General features: G+C 42.4%; 1 protein-coding gene across 43 annotated transcripts in view; it reads left to right on the forward strand.

Annotated features, from left to right (window-relative positions):
* The window catches only part of CAST (calpastatin), a 251,044-nt gene extending 227,276 nt beyond the window's left edge, over nt 1–23,768 (forward strand). For 16 of the 43 annotated variants that reach the window (XM_081498794.1, XM_081498793.1, XM_081498818.1 and 13 more), the window contains 12 exons: nt 5,580–5,681; nt 6,161–6,244; nt 9,349–9,399; nt 9,573–9,644; nt 10,765–10,863; nt 12,483–12,590; nt 14,295–14,387; nt 15,959–16,006; nt 16,440–16,532; nt 17,820–17,891; nt 22,573–22,638; nt 23,547–23,768. In XM_081498794.1, coding sequence (XP_081354920.1) covers nt 5,580–5,681; nt 6,161–6,244; nt 9,349–9,399; nt 9,573–9,644; nt 10,765–10,863; nt 12,483–12,590; nt 14,295–14,387; nt 15,959–16,006; nt 16,440–16,532; nt 17,820–17,891; nt 22,573–22,623 — 873 coding nt within the window. In that variant the 3' untranslated portion in view covers nt 22,624–22,638; nt 23,547–23,768. Of the gene's footprint in view, nt 1–5,556; nt 5,682–6,160; nt 6,245–9,348; nt 9,400–9,572; nt 9,645–10,764; nt 10,864–12,482; nt 12,591–14,294; nt 14,388–15,958; nt 16,007–16,439; nt 16,533–17,819; nt 17,892–22,572; nt 22,639–23,546 lie in introns of all 43 variants that reach the window. The other 27 variants (XM_081498825.1, XM_081498788.1, XM_081498791.1 and 24 more) reach the window with 4 other exon arrangements.
* The last annotated feature ends 633 nt before the right edge of the window (nt 23,769–24,401 follow it).

The raw sequence follows: 24,401 nt of genomic DNA on the forward strand, positions 1-24,401 counted from the left end.
TTTTCCTATCTGTATTCCTTTTATTTCTTTTTCAGCTCTGATTGCTGTGGCCAAAACTTCCAAAACTATGTTGAATAGTAGTGGTGAAAGTGGGCATCCTTGCCTTGTTCCTGACTTTAGGGGAAATGCTTTCAATTTTTCACCATTGAGGATAATGTTTGCTGTGGGTTTGTCATATATAGCTTTTATTATGTTGAGATATGTTCCTTCTATTCCTGCTTTCTGGAGGGTTTTTATCATAAATGGATGCTGAATTTTGTCAAAGGCTTTTTCTGCATCTATTGAGATAACCATATGGTTTTTTTCTTTCAATTTGTTAATGTGGTGTATTACATTGATTGATTTGCGGATGTTAAAAAAACCTTGCATTCCTGGGATAAAGCCCACTTGGTCATGATGTATGATCTTTTTAATATGATGTTGGATTCTGTTTGCTAGAATTTTATTAAGGATTTTTGCATCTATGTTCATCAGTGATATTGGCCTGTAGTTTTCCTTTTTTGTGACATCTTTGTCTGGTTTTGGAATTAGGGTGATGGTGGCCTCATAGAATGAGTTTGGAAGTTTACCATCTTCTGCAATTTTCTGGAAGAGTTTGAGTAGGATAGGTGTTAGCTCTTCTCTAAATTTTTGGTAGAATTCCGCTGTGAAGCCGTCTGGTCCTGGGCTTTTGTTTGCTGGAAGATTTCTGATTACAGTTTCGATTTCCGTGCTTGTGATGGGTCTGTTAAGATCTTCTATTTCTTCCTGGTTCAGTTTTGGAAAGTTATACTTTTCTAAGAATTTGTCCATTTCTTCCAAGTTGTCCATTTTATTGGCATATAGCTGTTGGTAGTAGTCTCTTATGATCCTTTGTATTTCTGTGGAGTCTGTTGTGATCTCTCCATTTTCATTTCTAATTTTGTTGATCTGATTCTTCTCCCTTTGTTTCTTGATGAGTCTGGCTAATGGCTTGTCAATTTTGTTTATCTTCTCGAAAAACCAGCTTTTAGTTTTGTTGATTTTTGCTATGGTCTCTTGTTTCTTTTGCATTTATTTCTGCCCTAATTTTTAAGATTTCTTTCCTTCTACTGACCCTGGGGTTTTTCATTTCTTCCTTCTCTAGTTGCTTTAGGTGTAGAGTTAGTTGATTTATTTGATTTTTTTCTTGTTTCTTGAGGTACGCCTGTATTGCTATGAACCTTCCCCTTAGTATTGCTTTTACGTCTCTGCTTCTTAATATGCTGTTTAAGTTGGTATAGCTTTTCTTCCAAGGAGCAAGTGTCTTTTAATTTCATGGCTGCAGTCACCATCTGCAGTGATTTTGGAGTCCAAAAAAAATAGTCTGTCACTGTTTCCGTTGTTACCCATCTATTTGCCATGAAGTGATGGAACTGGATGCCATGATTTTTGTTGTTTGAATGTTCTAAGCCAACTTTTTCACTCTCCTCTTTCACTTTCATCAAGAGGCTCTGTAGTTCTTCTTTACTTTCTGCCGTAAGTGTGATGTCATCTGCATATCTGATGTTATTGATGTTTTTCCTAGCATTCTGATTCCAGCTTGTGTTTCATCCAGCCTGGTATTTCTTATGATGTATTTTGCATTTAAGTTAAATAAGCAGGGTGACAATATACAGTCTTGTTGTACTCCTTTCCCAATTTGGAACCAGTGTGTTGTTCCATGTCCAGTTCTAACTGTTGCTTCTGACCTGCATACAGGTTTCTCAGGAGGCAGGTTGGGTGGTCTGGTATTCCCATCTCTTTAAGAATTTTCCACAGTTTGTTGTGATCTACACAGCCAAAGGCTTTGCCATAGTCAATAAAGCAGGAGTAGATGTTTTTCTGGAACTCTCTTGCTTTTTCAGTGGTCCAGCGGATGTTGGCAATTTGATCTCTGGTTCCTCTGACTTTTCTAAATCCAACTTGAACATCTGGGATTTCTCAGTTCATGTACTGTTGAAGCCTAGCTTGAAGAATTTTGAGCATTACTTTGCTAGCATGTAGGATGAGTGCAATTGTGTGGTAGTTTGAACATTCTTTGGCATTGCCTTTCTTTGGGATTGGAATGAAAACGGACCTTTTCCAGTCCTGAGGCCACTTCTGAGTTTCCCAAATTTGCTGGCATATTGAATGCAGCACTTTCACAGCATGTTTTAGGATTTGAAATAGCTCAACTGGGATTCCATCACCTCCACTAGCTTTGTTCATAGTGATGCTTCCTAAGGCCAACTTGACTTTGCATTCCAGGATGTCTGGCTCTAGGTGAGTGATCACACCATCGTGGTTATCTGGGTTATTAAGATCTTTTTTGTACAGTTCTTCGGTGTATACACAATTCTGTGAATACACAGAAGAACACAGAAGAACCTTTATCGTCATGACTCCTTTTCTCTCCCAGCTGAATGGCAACAGATGGACTCACTTCCTTTCTCTTTCTTCTTTTTGTGTCTCTGATGTTCTGACTTTTGTATTAAGTGTTCTATTTAACTGGTTGAATCTATGTTCTTCTGAATTCAGTAAGTTTTGTTTTCATTAGCAGATAGATTCTGACTCAGAGGATACCCGCTGATGGAACTATGTTTCCTTACTACAGACTTAGTGAATCTACAGGCTAAATGACTAACTTCTTCTAGGTGCTTAGCAGTATCTTCTCATTAAATTTTCATGAGGACACTGTGACGTCTGTTCTGATCATGTCTCTCTTATTAATGAGGAAAACGAACTTTGAATGGACCTTGAGCAATTCACTTCACCTTGCAGAAGCTCAGCTAGATTTAAGATAGGGTCCCTGCTCTCAGCCCCCTTCAAGTGTGGATATGGGCCAGGTCTGACGGTCAGAGTTCGGTTTGATCATTCTCCTATGGAAAAAGGAAAGCTGGTGAAGAAACTCCTCTCCTGGAGGAACTTGGAAAGGCTTGCATGTGGAGGACAGGATCCTGCTGAGAAGTGGTAGCAGCACTGTTTCCTGGGGAGACCAGTGAGCCCATTTCAGGCCAGCACAGAGGTGTGGAGCCCTTGGGATACAGAGGTCTGTGCATTTAGTTGTTTGAGAGAAGAGGGCCTTGAGGAAGGGGTGGGACATGTGTCCTGGGTACCCCGAGTGGCTGCTTCCTGCCAGGGAATTCTGGGTGCCATCAGCAAATCACGTCACAGTCTCCCTCCTGCCTTGGACAGGACGTGACCTCCTTTTTTGCGTGGGAGATTCTCAGGGTCCCCTCCAAAAACTTTGGCATTGTGGGAGTCAGGCCACAGGCCACAGTGGTTAAGAACAGAAGTGGGAGAGGGAATCTTGACAGAGATTGTGAAGGAAGTAGGCACAGAGGCAGTGACTGGAGTCAAAAAGACAGTAGTCAACATTCCAGTGCAGAACTCTGGTACCTAAACGTAGGGCCACTACCTGTCGTGTCGACTGTGACTGCCAGGGCTTAAGAGCAAGTTAGCTCCTTTCCAACTTTACCTTGACTGTAGAGAGTCAAGCATTGGAGGGCGGCGGGGAAAAGAGCCCTGGATTTTCCATTCTCTTACCCCCTTCCTGGGCCTCTACTCCACCAACTCTGGTTACCACGGTGGTGGAGTTGATCACCACTGAGGTCACTTGGCATTTCTGGGGTTGTGACACCCACGGAAGCCAGAAAGAACAGGCACAGAATGTGATGAAGGTCAGAGAACTCCAGAGAGGCTGGAGGATGAGCGAGCAAAAGCAGACAGTAAGCCGGGAGGGTGGGGATGAGTGTGTGCCGTCTGCAGTTCTTGTGGCAGAAAAAGTTTATTGAGCACATTGGGAGACTTGAGTTCTAATTCTGAACTTGACAGTGGAGATAGAAGCTTTTGTCCGTAGTCCTGTTTCTAGATCCGTTAGTTATTAAGACTGCTGCTTCTCCTTGCTTTTCTAACGCTGTTTCACTGATTTCTTGAGCCAGAGAACACAGACTAAGGCAGCGTTGGTTTCCAAGATTCTGCAGCAGAGACTAGAAAACAAAAGTGTGAGCGAGTGACTGGGATCAGGTAGCAGTGAGATTGCTTGGCTAAGACTTGGGGACCCCAGCAACTCTTGGTTACAATCCCAAGCAGGTTGAATACATCAGGGATGTTTACTGTCCCTGGGGGAAAAAAAAATCTATGGAGTTTCCAGCCACTCAGTTCAGTTCAGTTCAGTTGCTCAGTTGTGTCAGACTCTTTGCGACTCCATGGACTGCAGCACGCCATGCCTCCTTGTCCATCACCAGCTCCCAGAGTTTACTCAGACTCATGTCCATCGCATCAGTTGTGCCATCCAACCATCTCATCCTCTGTCGTCCCCTTCTGCTCCTGCTTTCAATCTTTCCCAGCATCAGGGTCTTTTCCAGTGAATCAGTTCTTTGCATCAGGTGGCCAAAGTATTAGAGTTTCAGCTTCAGCATCAGTCCTTTTCCAATGAATATTCTAACCACTAGATGGTGATAAATCCCTTCCCACTTGACTGCCCCTTATTTCCTGGTGATCTTTTGTGGAGCAGGTTAGCAGCAGAACAAGTTTTCTTACTTAGGGTAGCTAAGCTGTATAAAACAGAAAGACGTTTTTACTCCAATATGTACTCCATGTGAAGATATATATCTTTTATGATAAGAATAATCTTTGAGACTGTTTAATTCAGGAGTTTTCACACTTTGTATCAAGATCAACTGTAGGGAATTCATCAATTCTGCAACCCACACAGTACCAACAATAATTTAGTAAATGGTACTTATCCTTGATATGCATGATGCATTCAGTTTTATATTCTTCATTAAAAATAGGCCTGACTGCCTACCTGCTAAATTGATTTAAGCGCTGCTCACGTATGGATCATGATTCGTGGTTTGAAAAAAGCCAGCTCTAGTCCTATCTTTTAGCCCAAACATAATTTATTCTTTCTTTTCCCTTTTTGCCGTTTACGTTCTATATTCATCCAGTAGTTGTGTTTTTTTTTAAATCACACTGTGTCCAGTGTTATTACTGTATCATAGGGAGCACGTTTCATTTTCATCAGCTAGACCACAGGCAGACTGCTCTCACCGTATCACCCAGGTTAGTAGGTCACACAGCCAGTCATCTGAACTGGCGTGAGTCCACTCTGACCAGTAGAAGCCACACAGAGGACACAAGCTTCTGTGCCTACAGGCTCAGCCAGAGGCATCGCCTCCAGGGCAGGCCTGGCTGTTTCATTGGGAAGAAGATCCTCTCGAGGGCTTCTCTGAGCCTCTTTCCTGTGCTATCTCTAGGACAGTCACCTGAAGATCATGTCTTTTCTTCTTTCCTGGCTTTCAGCTTCTCCGTGGTCCTTCCCATTTAGTGCACTTCCTTATTCCTGAACCAGAATGCTGGTTCGATCTAATAAGCTTCTCAGTGGCAGCTCACAAATTGCATTAATGTTTAGCATAAGAAACTTGCCCTCATCTTTAACACATCAGGTTTTTTAAACCTAGATTCTAATTACATAGATTTTCCAAATTGTTAAAAGATGACATGTGCTTCTTATCTAGGCCTGAAAGAAGGATATGCTCATCTGAGTTGTTCGTTGTAGTCTCTTTTAAAAGATGTGGTTAACCACCTGTTTAGTATACCCGCTGCTATGCTTTCAGAAGGGCATGGTGCCAGATGATGCTGTCGAAGCCTTGGCTGGAAGCCTGGGCAAAAAGGAAGCAGATCCAGCAGACGGAAAGCCTGTGGAGGATAAAGTCAAGGTAATGGCAGCTCAGAAACTTCTAGAAAGGAGCTATCATTGGTCGCCCCAACTCCCCAAATAAGTCAGTCAGTTAAAAAAAAAAAAATTCCTGCACCACGTGGCCAGCTGGCTTCCTCTGCTATGGTGCATGTCCTGTTTAATAAGCCAAAGCAGAGGGAGCACCAGCGTGTAGATGCAGCAGTGGATGGCTGGCGTGCAGAGACCGGAGTTCTGAGTCTCACCTTGTCCACCCGGTTTCCATTGCCAAGGACTAAGGCGGGAAGTGGTATTGTCTGCCGCTCCTCACAGCTGCCCCTTAACCTGGCAGGCTGAAAACAGTGGTGTCTGAGCCTGCTAACCCAGGAGGACGCAGCGTCAAAGATACAGTTGCTGTGGGAACCGAACAATGAATTCACTGATGTCGGATTTAGTCACTCAAGCATCCACTTTATCACAGAACGACGTATTAACAATGAAAATGGTTTAATTTTCACTCAGGAGAAAGCCAAAGAAGAGGATCGTGAGAAACTTGGTGAAAAAGAAGAAACGATTCCTCCTGATTACAGATTAGAAGAGGCCAAGGTAAACAGGCCAGGATCTTTTTTTCTAATTTATTTTCATTCATATTGAATTTCATATACATGAAGAAGGGACATGGGAACAGACCTGGGATATAAAACTCGTGTTTCTTAGTATTTCAAGCATCAAGTAGTCTTAGTGAACTAACATCCTGTTGGCACACCCGCTGTAAAGCTAAAATATTCGTCAGTGGCCTGTCACCACTTCCTTAGGTTAAAGAAGTCTAAGATTTTCTTGTCTCATACGTGGTTTGTTAAAATACCAGAAATAAAACTCAGGAAATCTTGGCACCCCACTCCAGTACTCTTGCCTGGAAAATCCCATGGATGGAGGAGCCTGGTGGGCTGCAGTCCATGGGGTCGCTAAGAGTCGGACACGACTGAGCGACTTCACTTTCACTTTTCACTTTTATGCATTGGAGAAGGAAATGGCAACCCACTCCAGTGTTCTTGCCTGGAGAATCCCAGGGACGGCGGAGCCTGGTGAGCTGCCGTCTATGGGGTCACACAGAGTCGGACACGACTGAAGCGACTTAGCAGCAGCAGGAAATCTTTATACAGATAGATAGGAAAACCAACGGAAAGAGAAGTTGCTCAGTCATGTCCGACTCTTTGTGACCCCATGGACTGTAGCCTACCAGGCTCCTCCGTCCATGGGATTTTCCAGGCAAGAGTACTGGAGTGGGTTGCCATTTCCTTCTCCAGGGGATCTTCCCAACCCAGGGATCAAACCCGGGTCTCCCGCATTGCAGGTAGACACTTTACCATCTGAGAACCAATCACTTCCTGAGGAAGGATTTACAAAACTTAGATATGAGTTGAAAAATAGCTTGTTTGCTGTTGAATATAGTGAGCGATATGGGCTTCTTTGGTGGCTCAGATGGTAAAGAATCTGCCTGCAATTCAGGACACCCAGGTTCAATTCCTGGGTCAGGAGGACCCCCTGGAGGAGGAAATGGCATCCTACTCCAGTATTCCTGCCTGGAGAATTTCCATGGACAGAGGAGCCTGGCAGGCTACAGTCTATAGGGTCGCAAAGGGTCAGACATGACTGAGCAACTCAGCAATATAGCCAGTGATAAACTGACCCATTTCCTTTATTTTGAATATACAGAACAAGTGATTAACCATTACTTCAGAGAAGGACTTCCCTAGTGGCTCAGACGGTAAAGCGTCTGCCTACAATGCGGGAGACCCAGGTTCAATCCCTGGGTCGGGAAGATCTCCTGGAGAGGGAAATGGCAACCCACTCCAGTGTTCTTGCCTGGAAAATCCCATGGACGGAGAAGCCTGGTAGGCTACAGTCCAAGGGGTCACAAAGAGTCGGATACGACTGAGCGACTTCAGTTTCACTTAAGAGAATATTCTACCAAACTTCATGAATAATGCAGGAAAATCAAATTGATACTCTTTGTATTCATCAATTTTCACTAGTCCATTTATTTGGCAAAGATAGGAACTATACTGAGCTTTCCCTGATTGAAAGTTTATTATTCTGGGTCCACTTGAGTCTGCTTCCTTTCTGCATTTCACAATTCAGTTGAAACCATGGCATTTCTATTTGTTTGGGCTTGTTTGTTTATAAGGTTCTTAGACCATGTGGCCCTTAAGTAGCTGTCGCATTCAGTAAAGCTGGATTCAAGTGTCTGTAACTCTCTTTAGAGGAGGAGGTTGGAGGTTGGTTACTTTCTCCCTTTGCTGGGCTTTTGTCACAGTTTCTAAGAATGGAGCTGATTAGCTTTCCTGACCACTTTGTCTGTGGTTGTTTCATCCTCCTCTCAATTGTGGATCTGGCCCATTGTGAATTACCTGTTGCTTCATAACATGTCCAGGTGCTGGTTGATCTCGGGTTTAAATCGTGTGTTGTTCTTCAACTGCTCCCGTCAGGCCTCCTCAAGAGTCAGCTCCCTGAGGTAGACTGCAGGTTCTGCAGGTTTCCCCTTGCGGAGTCAGGGTGATCTCAGTGTGAGTGTGGAGCAGATGTGCCCCTGTCCCCGCTCCTGTGTGTTCCTTGGGAGATTTGCTGCCTTGGCAGCTAAGGGATGGTAGCGAGCGAGCCCCGGGCTCTGTCCCCCTCGTAACTGGACAGTGATCAGAAGGTCTGTGAGGATGCAGAGGACGTGGAAATGGGGGGAAAGCACTTTGAAAAAAGGGAAGCTGGTGATACTCTTGACCTCTGCATCTCCTCGAATGTTAACAAAGCAAACGAAAACCACCTTGACCAGTGTATCAGGGGAACTGTGCAGTTGACCCTGGAGCGACACGGGTTTGAATTGCCTGGGTCCACTTCTGTTTGGACTTTTTTCACTAGTAAACACTACAGCATCACACCTTGCGTGGTTGACTGAATCCGTGGATACAGAATTGAGGATACCAAGGGCTAGGTGTAAATTACACATGGATTTTTTTCAACTGCTTGGGACATCTGTGCCCCAACCCCTGCAGTTTTCCAAGGGTTAACTGTGTGTGCAAACAGAAAACCTTGTGCTTGTACATTTTTGCATGTGTAGATAAATGGGATTTTACCATTTATTTATAAATCGCCTTTTACTAGAGAGCCCCAAATGCTTTATTGATTTTGTCCCGTTACTCAGAAGTGGTGCTTAGAGTCATTTGAAGGTTCGCATCATCTGAACTGTAAGTTTTGAGCATCATACCCCTAGGGTGAATTTTCCCAGTGCTTGGTATAGGTGCTTGGCACAGAATCAGGGCATACTAGTTGGATGTACTGCCTCTAAAGTTAACCGGCTTTTCCCAAGCAACTTGTGCCAAGTCCACTCCCCAGGCCAGCGAGGGTCTCATGCCCATGTTCCCTCAGTGTCCTGTGCACGCTGTGCCACACACCACAGTAGCTGCTGTCCGTGGGCTTCTGGAGTTGGCAAGCCCCATTAGCAACTCCCATGCCTAGGGGATGTCTGTCAGCTGTTTCTTGACATGAGCTAATCAGAGCATACTTCCTTGTGAGAGAATCTGTTTCCTGGAATGAGGAATCGACTTTATAATGTACATCATCAGATATAACCTGTCAACCTCTTATGCTGTTTACAGAGTGCACACTTAGGATACAAGTGAAATGACTCAATGCCATGTTTTTCTCTCCCTGCACAGGATAAAGATGGAAAACCACTGCTGCCAAAAGAGGTCAAGGAACCGCTCCCGGTAAGTGAGCCAGTTTTTCTCTGAGTGTATTTTTCTCCTTTGGTCCTCATGGTTAATTCAGGAAGGGCAGAGCTTTCTGTGTAATGAGCTGATCTGCATATACACAGTGACAGTACTTTGGAGAGAACACTGATGAGGTAGTGTTTGCTGACACGTCTCCTGGTTCTTTGCAGCCCTTGAGTGAAGCCTTCCTCCTGGATGCTCTGTCCAAGGACTTCACTGTCCCCTCAGACACGTCATCGCCTGTAAGTCTCCTGAGAGTCCTGGTTTTAGTGCCTCACTTTTTAGGGTAGCAGAAATAAGTTCAAACTTGTGACTTAGAATCTGACACGAGAGATGAGGAAACAGTCATGAAATTAGTGACCCTCAACCCATTATGGCCATTAAAAATGTATTTCATCAGGAAGTATTGGTCCACCACAGTGGATGTTTTCAACAGTGTAACTAATAGAACCAATGAACATGCATTCTATCAAGTATACATATGAAAAGAGAATTTAAAATTGAGCTGTCCAATATATTTGAAAAATAAATGCATAAAAATATGCAAAAAAACTGAAAAGCATTTTTTTTTAGTATTTTTAGGGAAGATCAATTGAACTAAGCGCCAGGATTTATTATACAGTAATGTTAAAAAGTAAAGTTCTGATTCAGAAAGCAAAGCCAAAAGCCAATGGGAAAAAAACCCATCAATGACAGATTTAGTATATCTTTAAAGTGAGAAACATCATTATTTCAGAAAGATTCGAGAATAATATACTATTTGGCATTAAGAAAAAAATGATACAACTGAAACCTCATCCTGGATGCCAAATATTAAAGCAATAGTAGCACTTATATTTTACACCTAATACATGAACAGCATTAAAAATAGGATAAGTATCTAATTTAAGCAAGCAAGGCTATTGGAGACAGGCATACCCATTCATTGCTTTTAGCAGCATGATTTTCTAGCAGCTGTTGAGAGAGGATATTTGGTACAATATAGCTAGCACCATAAAGAGAGCCACTTCTAGAATTTACTCGGAGCAACTCATTACAAAGAGCAGAGCTAAAACACTGCCATCAACCCAAATGTGCAACAAGAAATGTATAAGCCGCAAAACTCTTACATAATTAGCTTATTGACTATTTAGGGTAATAAGCAGGAAGAGAAAATAGGAAACTGTATAAAATAATGCTTGGAGTAGGAAGTAGGATAAAATGGCTCTTAAGCTGCTGTGTCGCTGTGCTTCCCTTTGGATCAAGAGAACTACCACCATAAAGCTGTACCGAGGGTTTTCCCTAAGTAACAGCATTGTGGGCATAGTTTGCTACAACATATTACTGGTCACATCTATTTTTGTTCTTGTTTTCTTACAAAAGCAGTTTGAAGATGCTCAACTTTCAGCTGTCATCTCTGAAGTGGTTTCCCAAACCCCAGCTCCAACCACCCAGGCGGCCGGTCCACCCCCCGACACTGCGGTAAGCAGCTTGGCTTCTAAGTACTTGGTTTTTCAGCAGCAACTAGGAGAAAGGAACTAGGACTCCTCCTTAGAGTAAATGAAAGTCAACAAAACTGTTTACCACAGTCACCTTCTGTTTCAGAAGAGGTGAGACTGGTGAGATAGGGAGATGACAGAGACTATCTAAAATGATTAAATAAAACAATACCTGTGAAAGTATTTTACACACAGTGAAGGAGCTTAATATATTGTTGCTTTATTAGAATTGAAGTGCAATAATGCGCACTATGTATATATTCAGATTTTTTAAAAAATTGTTTAGCTTTCTTGATAATCGATGTTTCCTTCCTTTGTATTTTTCCTGATACATGCTGTTTACTTTAAAGAATTGCTCAGTGTTTGAGCTTCTCTCTGCCCACCAAATCACAGACTCCTGGTAGAAAAGCATTGTTTTCCTCCCAGTCACACCAGGAAAAACTTGTCATTTTCATGCTAGTAATGGAAAAACCTCAGTGTCAATATCATTTTAATTATTTACACGTTCTGAGGCAAGACTGTGGGACCAAAGCTTTTCCAGACTTCCTTGATTAATTTTCTTCACGGTACCAAATTATACATGATCCAGGAGACCACAGCACATCAAAAGATAAAGAGATTGCCCTAAACCAGACCCCCAGCTCCTTGGGTTGAGATAGAAGTGCTTCCTGAGCTAGTTGGAGACAAAGTAGCTTGAGTGAAGTCAGCTAGGCTGCCTTTCCTTTTGATGTAGCATCAAAGCTTGCTTCCTGCTGCACTCTGAGATTCCGAGTGAGTTTTCCTCCTGTTGGGTCAGTCGTGGGATCATCTGAAAATATCCAGAGGCACAAATGACAAAGCCCAGATCTAGCCGTGGGCGGTGCCACCATTAGCTGCTATAATCCTGGGCTCTCATGAAGCACTTAAAACCGGTAAAATGCCCTCTCTCTCCACGTGTATGTCTGTACACACATCCACAGTGACAAAAGTCCCTGTGCAACAGAAGGAAGACTCATTAATAACCAGGCTGCCGTTTACACTTCAGTTCTTAATACTCAGATTTAAGGAGTCCCTAGAACAGTGATTGAGGCTATTAAGAAACAACCACAATCAAAAGCCTTTTTGCCTTTCACAGTATGTTTTAGAATGATACCTTTCCCATCACCTCCCCCATCAGAGTTTTTAGTTTTAGTTAATATTTTATTTGAAGCCATCATTAAAACTAGGTATAAAGCTCTATTTACAGCAATACACTTGGGAATCGAAGAGTAAACTTAGCGACTTTGCTGGGAACATATTATTACATGTATTGAAGGCATCATAAGACAAACATTTTCTAGAAAATCAGGCCAGGAACACTATCTGTTTTTGGGAGGGACCTATTTTCTAGGAAGAGAAGGCCATCTAGGGGTGGAGCAGGGTAGACGGGTGCAGAGAGGAGCTAAGAGTGAAAAGTGAGGGACAAAGAGCCCCCCACAGGGACTGCAGACTCAGCGCCTCTGCCCACCTGCCCCCTCCCTGGGGAAAGCCCACAAGCTTACCCACAAGTGTCTTAGAGGCACCGCTGGGGCTGCAGGTGACCTGATGTGGCTAACCAGTGACTAATTCAGATTTGCTTTTTAGCAGCGTGACAACAAAGAACTTGACGATGCCCTGGATCAACTTTCTGACAGTCTCGGGCAAAGACAGCCTGATCCAGATGAGAATAAACCCGTAGAGGATAAAATCAAGGTACAAGAAAAAAGTCATTTAAAATTAAAGTTTTTATAGCCCTGACTTCCCTGGAGTCGGGCTTCCCTGGTGGCTCAGCTGGTAAAGAATCCACCTGCAATGCAGGATACCTGGGTTTGATCCCTGGGTTGGGAAGATCCCCTGGAGAAGGGAAAGGCTACCCACTCCAGTATTCTGGCCTGGAAAATTCCACGGACTGTACAGTCCATGGGGCCGCAGAGAGTCGGGCATGATTGAGCGACTTTCACTTTCGCTGCCTGGAGTCAGTGAACAGCTGGATAACTACAGCCTAAGTGTTTTCTACACTGTGGTCCACGTGGTGTCTGTTTCCTCTCTGAGCTCTGTGTTGTAGCACAGATTCAGGCAAATGTCATGTTTGTGAGACTAGAATTTGTGATGATGGAAAAGGACAGTCCTCTGTTAATTTTATTCTCTTCTCACATTGACTTCTTTTGGTCTTATCTGGCAGTAAGTTTGTCATATATCTGGTGCAGATGTGTGCATTTTAGGTAGACAAGTTGTGTCTATGTAGTGGCAGAGGCTTCCCTAGCAGTCTTCCCTGCCATCGTCACTAACTACGTGCAAACTCCTACACGAAGGAAGCGTTGGACCAGGAGTTCACTGCAGAAGTGTCTACGAGACACAGATAAGATCTTAACATTACATATCTTGTACAACAGGTAGAAGTACTTATTTATACTGAATAATATACTAACAGTCCATCGGGCTTGGAACTACCAGAAAGGTAACAGACCACCCAAATCTTTGTCTCAAAGGCAGGGTGTTTCAAAGAATCCTTAGGTCTTGATTCTACTCTTGCTACAGGAATGTCGAGATGAACTTAACCTGTATTTGAAAAATGAAATCATAATGATGCAGAAAAATAAAATCTGTACCCCACCCCTTGAGGGGTGGGGGAGGCTGTCCCTGAATCCAGGAACCAAGAGACCAGCCTCACCGCACTGAGGCAGGGATGCTGGAGGCGGGCGCTGCTTCCGCAGCAGCGGGTGTTTGCTCACCTGCAACAGAAGCAGGCAGCACGATCCTTCAGTGGCTCCTGGCAGAGAGTCAGAGCTGTCAATAGTACCTCTAAGTGCCGAGGTACAGCACCTTGACTTTTTACTTTAGAAAGTGAAACTCACATTAAAAGAAACTTTATCATCTTGGGTTTTATCTCCTCCCATAGTTCTGAGGTAAAGAATCTGCCTGCAATGCAGGAGACCTGGGTTCGATCCCTGGCTTGGAAAGATCCCCTGGAGAAGGGAATGTTAACCCACTCCAGTATTCTTACCTGGAGAATCCGTCACCGACTCGATGGACATGAGTTGGAGTAGACTCCGGGAGTTGGTGATGGACAGGGAAGCCTGGCGTGCTGCGGTCCATGGGGTCGCAAAGAGTCGGACACGACTGAGTGACTGAACTGACTGTGATAGTTTCTGAGAATAATTACTTAAAAGCTTATTTCAATTTAAAATACAAGTAGAAAATTCATAGGTGTGGAATGACAAACAGAAGCACTGGGTTTACTTTTTTCCATCAACTGGAAATCTGTTGACATTGTTGCTCTATTGCTTATAAAACTTAGAGGGACTATGTTTTGCCTCAGAAATATCCAATAAATGCTGAATGCTGCATTTTTAAATGTGCTTTTTTTTTTTTTGAAGGTAGAACTGAATAGTAATTATGTATGTTCATTGTTTACAGGAAAAAGCCAAAGCTGAACACAGAGATAAGCTAGGAGAAAGAGACGACACCATCCCACCTAAATACCAACATCTTTTGGATGATGACAAGGAGGTAAATGAGGGTGCTGTCCAGGTTGGATCTATACTCCAAAGCTTTTGAGATTCAAACCTCACTTGAACGGAACACTGTAACAATAGTATAAAAATGTAACATGACTGACACTTCTAATCTGTCCCCACTGAGCAGGCTGTCTAGAATTCTGTTTAATATTTATTTGAGCCAGTATCATTGGTTGTTTACTGTGCTGGGCACTGTGGCGTAAAGAGAATTGAAGAATGTTCCATCATTCACTGATGCTTAACAGTGATTCCGAGGCAGGTACACAAATGAATTTTCTGCAAGAAAAGGCTGTAATAACAATGAATGATATTTGTAATCTTACCTGAAGCAGAGTCTCTCTGTTGAAGGAGAACAGAAAAAGAGCTAGTATGGAAATAATTCATGGGGCAAATACAAGCCCTCCAAGGCCTGCTGTCTCTCTCTCTCCTCCTACACCACCACCACCAGTGCTGCTGAGAGTGAAGACAGGCAAAACCACATTCCCAATCGAAAGCGCTGTTGCTTGAAATAGAGCAACAGTATTGCCTAGAAGTTTGTCTGTCTTTGTCTCTGTCTATCCTGGTCAACCTGCTGTTCCCTACCTCTTCCTGTTTGGCTTCAAGATGCTAAATAACCCTTTCCAGATCTGTTCATCAAATAAAAACAAGGAAGTCCAAATGACAACTTCTCTTTCTGCACTGATGCATGTGAAGGGTTTGACTGTATAGAGTACTATCAATCAGCTTCACTGTCTTCTTTACAGAAATCAGTTCCCCTCGCTTGCATTCAGTATTCATGACTGAACCCTGCTAGAATGCCCCCTGCTTTGAGGGTCCCATCTGACCCTGTTGTGTTCTTTGGGAAATGTAGTATTTAGTGTCCTGGCCTTTGCAGGTGGGAAAAATCCCTGATGAGTTGTCCTTGTAAGCCTCACCGAAAAAAAATCACCTCTAGACCATTTCAGTGCCTCACATCCTTTTGAAGTGTAATAAGCTGTAGTAGATAACCTATATAGTAAAATAGCATATAAGACATAAAAACACGAGTTACTTTTTGTGATGTTTTAACTAGAATTAAACAGTGACAGAGTTGCTAAAATAATATTTCTTGCACTTCCAGGAACAGACTCATCCTTGCATTTTCCCCATGGCTATTGAAATAGTTATGAGGTAGTCATTAGGCAAAGCTGGTGAAGAAATAATATGAACCTAGGTTTATCAGTTATGCAAAGTATACAGTTGTCCCTTGGTATCTAGGGGGGTTAGTTCCAAGACCCCCAGAGACCAAAATCTGAGGGTACTTTCGATCATCTCTGCATTACTCAGAATACCTAATACAGTGCAGGTGCTACGTAAGTAGTTGCTGGCATGTGGCAAATTCAAGATTTGCTCTTTGGAACTTCCTAGAATTCTGTTTCCCCAAATAGTTTCAATCTGCTGGTTGGTTGAATCTGCCAGTGCGGAAACTACAGATGCAGGGGGCTGACAGAACTCCACTGGATGAAAGATCATGTAAATACTGACTGACACCTAAGTAAACCTTTACCAAAATGTGTTTAACCAATAGTCTGCTTTGTTTCTAAGGGCGCATCCGGGAAGCCAAAGGCATCACAGAAGCCCGAGGCATCAGAGGTAAATACCATAGCCGTGTATTTACAGAAAAGATTTTTTCAACCTCTAGCTGCAGCTTTCACATTTTAGAAATCTAAAATTCAGTGAATGCCTACCCTGTGCTTGGTCTGATGCCAAGGCATGCATATAAGAGTATATTATTTCTGTCTTCCCAAGAGCCACTCAAGATAGGCAGTTCCATTTTCCAGATTAGAACATCATAGCTCAGAGAATACTAAGCACCTTGTATAACAAAAGAGTGGAAGAAAATAGAGCTGTCAAGATTTTCCTGTTTTAATCTCTCTTTTATGATAGTTTGTTAGGAAAAGAATGTCAGCAAGGCTTTGCTTTGAACAAACACATTTTCAGGGCTGTGGGGAAAGGGCCTACAAAGCATCTTTCCCTTGCTTTTCCAAAAAGCAAATCTTGATGGTTATTTCTCTTGATATCTCAGAAACCTGCAGGTGCCCAGGACCCCATTGACGCCCTCTCAGGGGACTTTGACAGCTGTCCCTCAACTACAGAAGCCTCGACAAATACAGCAAAGGTACTGGGCTTTTTCCTTGTGGCTTTTTTTTAAATGTATCTCTGTACAAACAACACACACACATTATATAATTTTATACTATAAAATAAACTTATTAATGCCCTAGAAAACTTGAAAAAATTCTACTTCCCCCCTGCAAACACCAATATTTGGTGTATTTCTTGTCTTTTCCCATATGTAGGTTTTACATAATTATACTTAGATTCTATATATAATACATTTCTTAAGAGTATATCATAAATGTTTTCCATGTTGCTTTATAAGCTCCATAGCCACCGTTTTTGATTGCCCCGCTATATTGGTGTGTAACAGTAATGCTTTATCTGTGGTCATTTAAAAGAGCAGTCCCTCACTGTATACACCATGCCCCTTGCCCTCCGGGGCGTCCTCCCCTTTTCTGCCCTGAGCAGCTCTCCCTCCTCCTTACCCCTCAGAGAGCAGTTCAAGCATCAGCTGCTCCAGGTAGCCATCCCTGTCTGCTTCTCCCTTCCCAGGTCAGGGGCCTCGCCTCTGTGCCGTCCCTGCGCTGTGAGTTACCATCACCCCACTGAGCTGTGGGCTTTAGACAGCAGTCGTGTTTCTGGTAGCTCTGTGGTCAGCATTAGCAGAATGCCTCGTACATAGCAGATCAAATGTGAATGGAAAAAAAAAAAAGGGTAATCCATCAAATAGAAGGAAAAGTGAAGAGTGTCCTCCATTGTTATCTTCAGAAGAATTAAAATGCACATGGTTTCAGCAGTTATTAAACATACTTCCCAGTCACTGAATTGTCGGTCTACCCTATCTTGGGTGATTTAATTTCTAGATCACATCACCACCCTATTTCTCAACTCCTGAGACCTCATAAATAATGCCTTTTTGGTGAATGGACTTTACTTTTGTATGTGACTGGCCCTAGCTCACCCTGGTTGCTTCCACTATTAGATTATTCTTCCGTAACTCTGAAAGCAGTGTCCTCTTGGCACATAGAAACCAGTCCTGATAGAAGCAGGCTCTATTTTGATGAGCAAAATACAGTCTGAGTGCATCATGAAAATAGGCAGGACGTCGATGTGAGTCACCTTTTCATTTTTTTTTTTCCTTCTTACCTCCCACCTTGAACACCTCTGTGTAAGTTCATTGTGGTTCAAAAAGTCGTGACTGTGAAGTACTCAATTTTTCATTATTTAGTTAAACTGGAGATCCCAGGCTCTTAAAAAGGAGTCTGGATCGATTTGCTTGCAGCAGCAGTTAATTGCGAGGTGGAGTGTTGACCGCAGCAGCCTCATTATGTTTCCTCTGCTCTAGGACAAAGACAAGAAGCCTGCTTCCAGTGGCAAAGCGCCCAGGAACGGCGGGAAAGCGAAGGACTCCACAAAGGTAAACAGAGCAGTGAAGAGATGGCAAAGGAGCTTGGCGATCCCAGGGAACGGTGCATCCTCAGTCATTTAGTTTCTGCTTGGGGTCTGTCTAGAATAAAACCATTTTGAAGCACCATCTACACCCTAGTATGTCTTGCCAAAGAAACTGAAGTTTTACAGATGTTTATTTTTTTCTAATTATTCATGTTAATTGGAGGCTAATTCCATTACAATATTGTAGTGGGTTTTGCCATACATTGACATGAATCAGCCATGATATATATTATTTTTTAAAGTAATTGGTACTTACAAAATCTGAAGGAATGAAGGTTCAGAACACAGTTGAAGGGTCCTGCGTTGCCAGCCCTTGTCACACACAGTCCTGGTGTCAGCTGGGCGGGTCTGGGGTGAACGGAGACCCTCTCCCTTCATCAGCCCCAAACGCCTTGCATTCCCTTGTTGCTACTCTCCCTCGCCGTGTGCAGTTAGCTTTGCCTTCTACTTAACGAGAGAACTGAGGGTGCCTTGCAGAAAATAACCAAGAGCCCCTATATTCCTCCCAACAAACCCACTCTCCCCTCCTTGCCTGCAGCCCCTTCTCTCTCTCAAGGGGGTCACTAACTCTCTCCAGGCTTCCCTTGTGGCTCAGCTGGTAAAGAATCCGCCTGCAATGCAGGAGACCAGGGTTCGATTCCCAGGTTGGGAAGATCCCCTGGAGAAGGGAAAGGCTACCCACTCCAGTCTTCTGGCCTGGAGAATTCCCCAGACTGTATAGTCCATGGGGTCCCAAAGAGTTGGTCCTGAATATTCACTGGAAGGACTGATGTTGAAGCCAAAACTCCAATACTTTGGCCACCTGATATGAAGAACCAACTCATTGGAAAAGACCCTGATGCTGGGAAAGATTGAAGGTGGGAGGAGAAGGGGACAACAGAGGATGAGATGGTTGGATGGCATCACTGACTCGATGGACATGAGTTTGGGTAAACTCCAGGAGTTGGTGATGGACAGGGAGGCCTGGCGTGCTGCAGCCCAAGGGGTCGCAAAGAGTCAGACACAAGTGAGCAACTGAACTGAACTCTCTCCAGGATCTGTGTCTCAATTTGTTTCCTTTGTAGTACAAGCATATTCAAGCTCTTTAACAACTCAAAAGCCCTATTCCCTCCATCCCTTCACCTCCTTGGAAGATTTGTCTCTGTGACCCCTTCTTGAGCTCAGCCATGACATGCTGGTTGCTGTATTGTTTGTTTCCTTATCAGTCCTTAGTTTACGTGTTCTCTCGGGGTGTGCTTTGGGGCATTAGCTTTGATGCTGTAATGACTGAGACTTTGGGATGGGTGAATATTTTATAGCTTCACCTCCGCAAAGACCCAGACTAACACTTCCTACCTCACCTTTCCACTTGGATAAACATTGCCAGTACAGATCATATACTATATTTCATCAAGTCTAATTCGCCACCAATTATTAAGAAAAAAGTCAACAATTTGATTATGATGTTAGTCATCATAATAGCAAATTAAGACATGTTAAAATATGCGTGTGTGGCAAGGGAGGTGACACCACCAAAGAATGTAGTTTATATAAATCTTGGAACAGGAAAGTAGTATAGAGAACTAGAGAAGCTCTTACAGTTTCTGAGATCTAATATACTCACATTAAATACTAGTAGTCTCTCCTCCCAGTTGGTATCTCATTTTTCACGTTGTTATAGAAAGCAGAACTGAGACTAATGAGTGGGTCTGGTGTCTTCGAGCCAGGCATTAACACAGCATGGCACTTTGAAAGCTTCCTATTATTAAAATGACTCAAACTGGGGTTAGGAAAGGAATAGAAGTTGGATTGGATAGACAACTTCTGGGTCCCCTCCAATTCTAAAACCATAGTATTCAAATGGTTATGACTGTAATTCCAATTATAACAAGAAATAAAAGATACAGGTCCAGAAACAATAATCCAACTGCATCCAAACTCTTAAAAAACAAGATATAGTGAGTTCTGGTTCAAGGTGGTGATGTAGAAAAGATCAGCTCGCCTCCTACCATGGGAACACCAGATCTACAGCTGCATATGCAACAATTTCCTCTAGGGAAAAAACTCCTACAGTGATCTGAATGACCCCTATCCATCGGGCCAAAAAAAAGAAGGCCAGCATCAAAGAAGGAAGAAGAGGCTGGGACAGACTCTCAACATAAATCCAGTCCCAACACAGTTAACTCACCATCAGAAGGAAACTCAAAACTCAGAGCTTCTCCTCCTAAGGAGCAAATTAAGTTGAACCCCTACATCAGCACCCCAACCTTTAAAGACCACCTAGAAATGAGCATACAAAACATCTAGCTTTGGAAAGCCAATGGAGCTTGTGTCCAGAAGGTCATAGCAAACTGAGGAAAGGTTCTTAAAGGGCTCATGAGCTCAGACTCACCCACTCCCCCCACAAAACAATCAGAGCTACAATTCTTAGCCGGCCACCATCTGCACAGACTGCAGACCAAAACACACCCCAGCTTTCTGTGTAAGAGGCTTCCTTGCTTATCCTGGAGCTTCAGTGTGAGGAACAGGCTTCTGATTTGGCATAAGATGCCCAGATGTGCTCTTAGGAAACGTAAGCTGGGTGCTTACCATCATCGAGCTATTTGTCCATCTTGTTCCAGGTCACCAGCATCTCCCAGAAAGGGGGCTTTACTTCCTGATCACCTGCTGTGGTCCTTCAAGACTATTTTGTTTGTATATTGAACCAATGAAAATAAAATAGGCTCCTTGAACAATCACAGTGTTTTGTGAGATGATCAAGAGTTAGGGCAGGGTTAAGTTCATCTCCTACATGAGCCCACTCCTTCAAGACTGGAAGAGGCAGCTGTTTTATCTAAGGCATGGAAACCAACACAGAGTCAAGGAAAATGAATGGAAAAATACATTGCAAACGATTAAAATCTCAGGATAGAAACCTTAATGAAGTGGTTTACCTGATGAGTTCAATGTAACAGTCATAAAGATGCTCACCAAACTTGGGAGAAGAATGGATGAACACAGTGAGAACTTCAGCAAAGATATAGGGAGAATACAAGAAAGTAACAAATAGTCACAGAGCTGAAGAATACAATAACGGAACTGCAAAACACACCAGAGGGGTTCAACAGCAGACTAGAAGCAGAAGTAAGGATCCATGAACTCATGGACAGAGCAGCGGGACTCACGCAGTCAAAGCAGCAAAAACAAAAGTCAAGATAGCCGAAAAGACTTACCAGACAGTATCACACAGACCAACACAGATGAACATTTGCATTATAGGAGTCCCAAAAGGAGAAGCAAGAGGGAAAGGGACAAAGAACTTATTGACATAATGGCTAAAACCTTCCCTAACCTGGGGAAGGAAACAGACATTCATATCCAGGAAGTCCAGATGCTTTTAAATAAGAAGAACCCAAAGACACCCACACCAAAGACACATTAAAATGTCAAAAGTTAAAGACATGGAGAGAAATTCGAGTGCACCAAAAGAAAAACAACTTTTTACATACAAGGGGCCTCCATTAAGACTCTCAGCAGATTTTCAACCGAAATTTTGCAGGCCAGAAAAGGAGTATTATGATATATTTTCAAAGTGCTGAAAGAAAAAAACACCAAGAATATTCTCTTAGAAAAACTGTCATTCAGGGGAAAAAAACTTTTCCCGATAAGCAAAAGCTAAAGGAGTTCATCACTATTAAACCAGTCTTACAAGTAACGTTAAAAAGACTTCTTTAAGCTGAAAAGGGTGCTAATTAGTAATGGGAAAACAATCAAAGTACAGATCTCACTGGTAAAGGTTAATATATAGTAAAATTCAGAATAATTTAATGTTGTAAAGGTGGTGTATTAATCACTGATAAAGCTAGTATGAAGTTTAAAAGACAAAAGTAGTTAAAAAAAAAAGCTAACTATAATAATTAAGGGATACACAAAATTAAAAAGGTATAAAATGGACATCAAAACCATAAAACATGAGGGTGATGAGTAAAACTGTAGAGCTTTGGAATGCATTCAAGCCTAAGTAGTTGTCAACTTAAAATATAAATGTAAGCAGTTATATGTAAGCCTTGTGGTAACCACAGAGTAGATACACAAAAGCCTATGGTAGATGCACGGAAGAGAAAGGAACCTAGCATACTACTGCAGGGAAGCATCAAATCACCAAAGAGCCAGAGAAGAAGGAGCAAAGAAACTGCAGAACAGTCAGAAAACAGTTCACAGAATGGCAAGACGCACATACTTACTAATAAATACTTTGAAAGTAATGAGCTAAGTTCCCCAGACTACAGAGAGGCGGAATGGATAAAAAAACATGACGCATCTGTATATCCTGCCTCTAAGAAACTCACTTCAAATTTAAGGACAGACTGAAAGTGAAGAGATGGAAAAATAGGCCTTGCAAGTGGAAACCAACTAGCTGGCCTTCAAAAAAAACCAAAGTCTAGAGTAAAACATTTAGAATCACTTAAGGTTATTTTTAGTTTATAAACTTCAAGGGGAAGAATTCAGTGTTTGGGCTAATTAACGCACTTAAAAAGGACCAGCTTATTTTGCCCTGCTAACTGCAATCTTTTACCTTTTTAAATCTGAAAGGCATTTTTCCTTGTAAAGCTCTTCTGGTTGATGAGTTTTGGGTACTCAGTCCAGAAAATAAAGAACTCATTGATGATTTTTGCTTGTCCTTCTAGGCGAAGGAGGAAACTTCCAAGCCAAAAGCTGATGGAAAAAGTACAAGTTAAAGTTCACGCTATTTGGTAAGTTGGGTGTTTGCCACAAGTGAAGACCACTGTACCTTCTACCAGCCTGTGTGTTATAGGTGGGAGAAACTAAGTCCAGTCCATTTCTTGAGTATTTCATGTTCTCTTTATGCTACTGGCATGAAATGCACACTGCAGAATCTGTGGCGTAATTCCCTGAAAAGCAATAAAGGGTGCTTCCAGAATGTTTAAAGACATTAATCTGATAATTAAAAGCTCTTTAAAATATTAGGCCAGGCTCTTAAACAAAATGACCAATTAAGTCTAGTTGACTCTCTGAAACCCCAGTGCTCACGACTGCAGGTTACTGTGGCAAAGCAAAATTGACAAGTTATATCTTATAGTGAAATGGCCTTATGATCTGGATATTACCCGAAACACACGTGGGGTGAGGAGAAGTGCACACCTGCGGTCTGATGGTAACTACAGGGTTTTGAGAATAGCGCAGAGGAACAGACTGAGAACTTTCATTCATCTTAGTTTTAGAAAGTAAAGCCCTGTGTTTGATTCTACTTTATGGTGACTGAAGAGCTGGTATGGACGAGGGAGGCTCTGACATCTATCTTGAGAGCTAGGCCCTTGTTAATGTCAAAGAGAAAAGCTCTTATTCTAAATGACAAAAGCATATAACCACTTGCTGAAAAAAAATCTAAAAGAAATAACAGTGTATATTAAGTTGGATTGGGCTCTCTCACCGTGATCCAATTTTATTTCCTATAGAGGAAGGTATACTAATTAGAACTGCTACAAAGATTTTCCCCCAAATTAAAAAAAAAAAAAAAAAGTCTTCTAATTTTCTACTCTATATCTGCTTATAGTAAATGCCTCCTTAGATTTATTATGCCTGTAATAAGAAAATAACATATCAAATGATTCACTGGATTTTCTTCTTTGAATTTTTCAAGGTATCTGCATAGAAAATCTTCAGCGGGTAGATTGTGACTTCTGAAGAACAAAAGGCTTTGACAACAGAAAAACATTTCTGGGTGGCTTCTAGACAGTGGTGTTTGTTGAGTCTTTTGACATCCTAAACATTGTCTGGTATTCTTTTCCTGAAAAGAAACTGAATTTGTCTGGTTCACCTGTGTTATTCTACTGAGTATTGATAAACTTTGAATTTTTAAAAATTGTCTTCAGTTGGGAGAGAAAGGAACTTTATATTTCTAAGAGATATATTTGATAGTTTCTTAAAGCAGCACACATAAAAGGAAAAACCTTTGCAAACTTTTGCACATTCTCCCCACAGTGCCTGGAAATCTCATTAGTATTTTCAATTTGCACTTAATTATTTTTGTTTTAGCATTTGGAAAACGATGCCTCACGTATTCTTCAGTGTTCTGATTTCTCATGACCCCTTTCCTCTTGGACTTTTGAACTGTATTTGATGTTTCTTTGGGTTGATGTTTATAAGTCAGACATAAAATACTGTACATTGGGCACATGTCTCCTCTTGAGCTGCTAATCGTAGAGACCCTGGGCAGACCAGGAAGCACCGCACCCCCCTTTCAGGTTGAACTTCCTCTTTGCCAGAGGTTAGGACTTCTGCCCCTTGTCCGCACAGACCCTCTGGGGCTTGACTCAAGTCAGAAGAGCAAAATGCAGGCTATGTCACTGCATAGCAAGTTTCAAGAACACCAAAATCTAATTCTTAGAATACTCACATGGCTTGATCTCTGCCGCAGGACTGCCTTAAGCTCTGCTTGCCACCGTCTCCCTGTGAAACCTGAACAGCAGCTGTTAGCGTAGAGCCATTGCCACAT

The sequence above is a fragment of the Giraffa tippelskirchi genome, chromosome 6 (genome assembly GCF_054371585.1).
Source record: "Giraffa tippelskirchi isolate mGirTip1 chromosome 6, T2T-mGirTip1v1.2.pri, whole genome shotgun sequence".
Classification (NCBI taxonomy): Eukaryota; Metazoa; Chordata; class Mammalia; order Artiodactyla; family Giraffidae; genus Giraffa; species Giraffa tippelskirchi.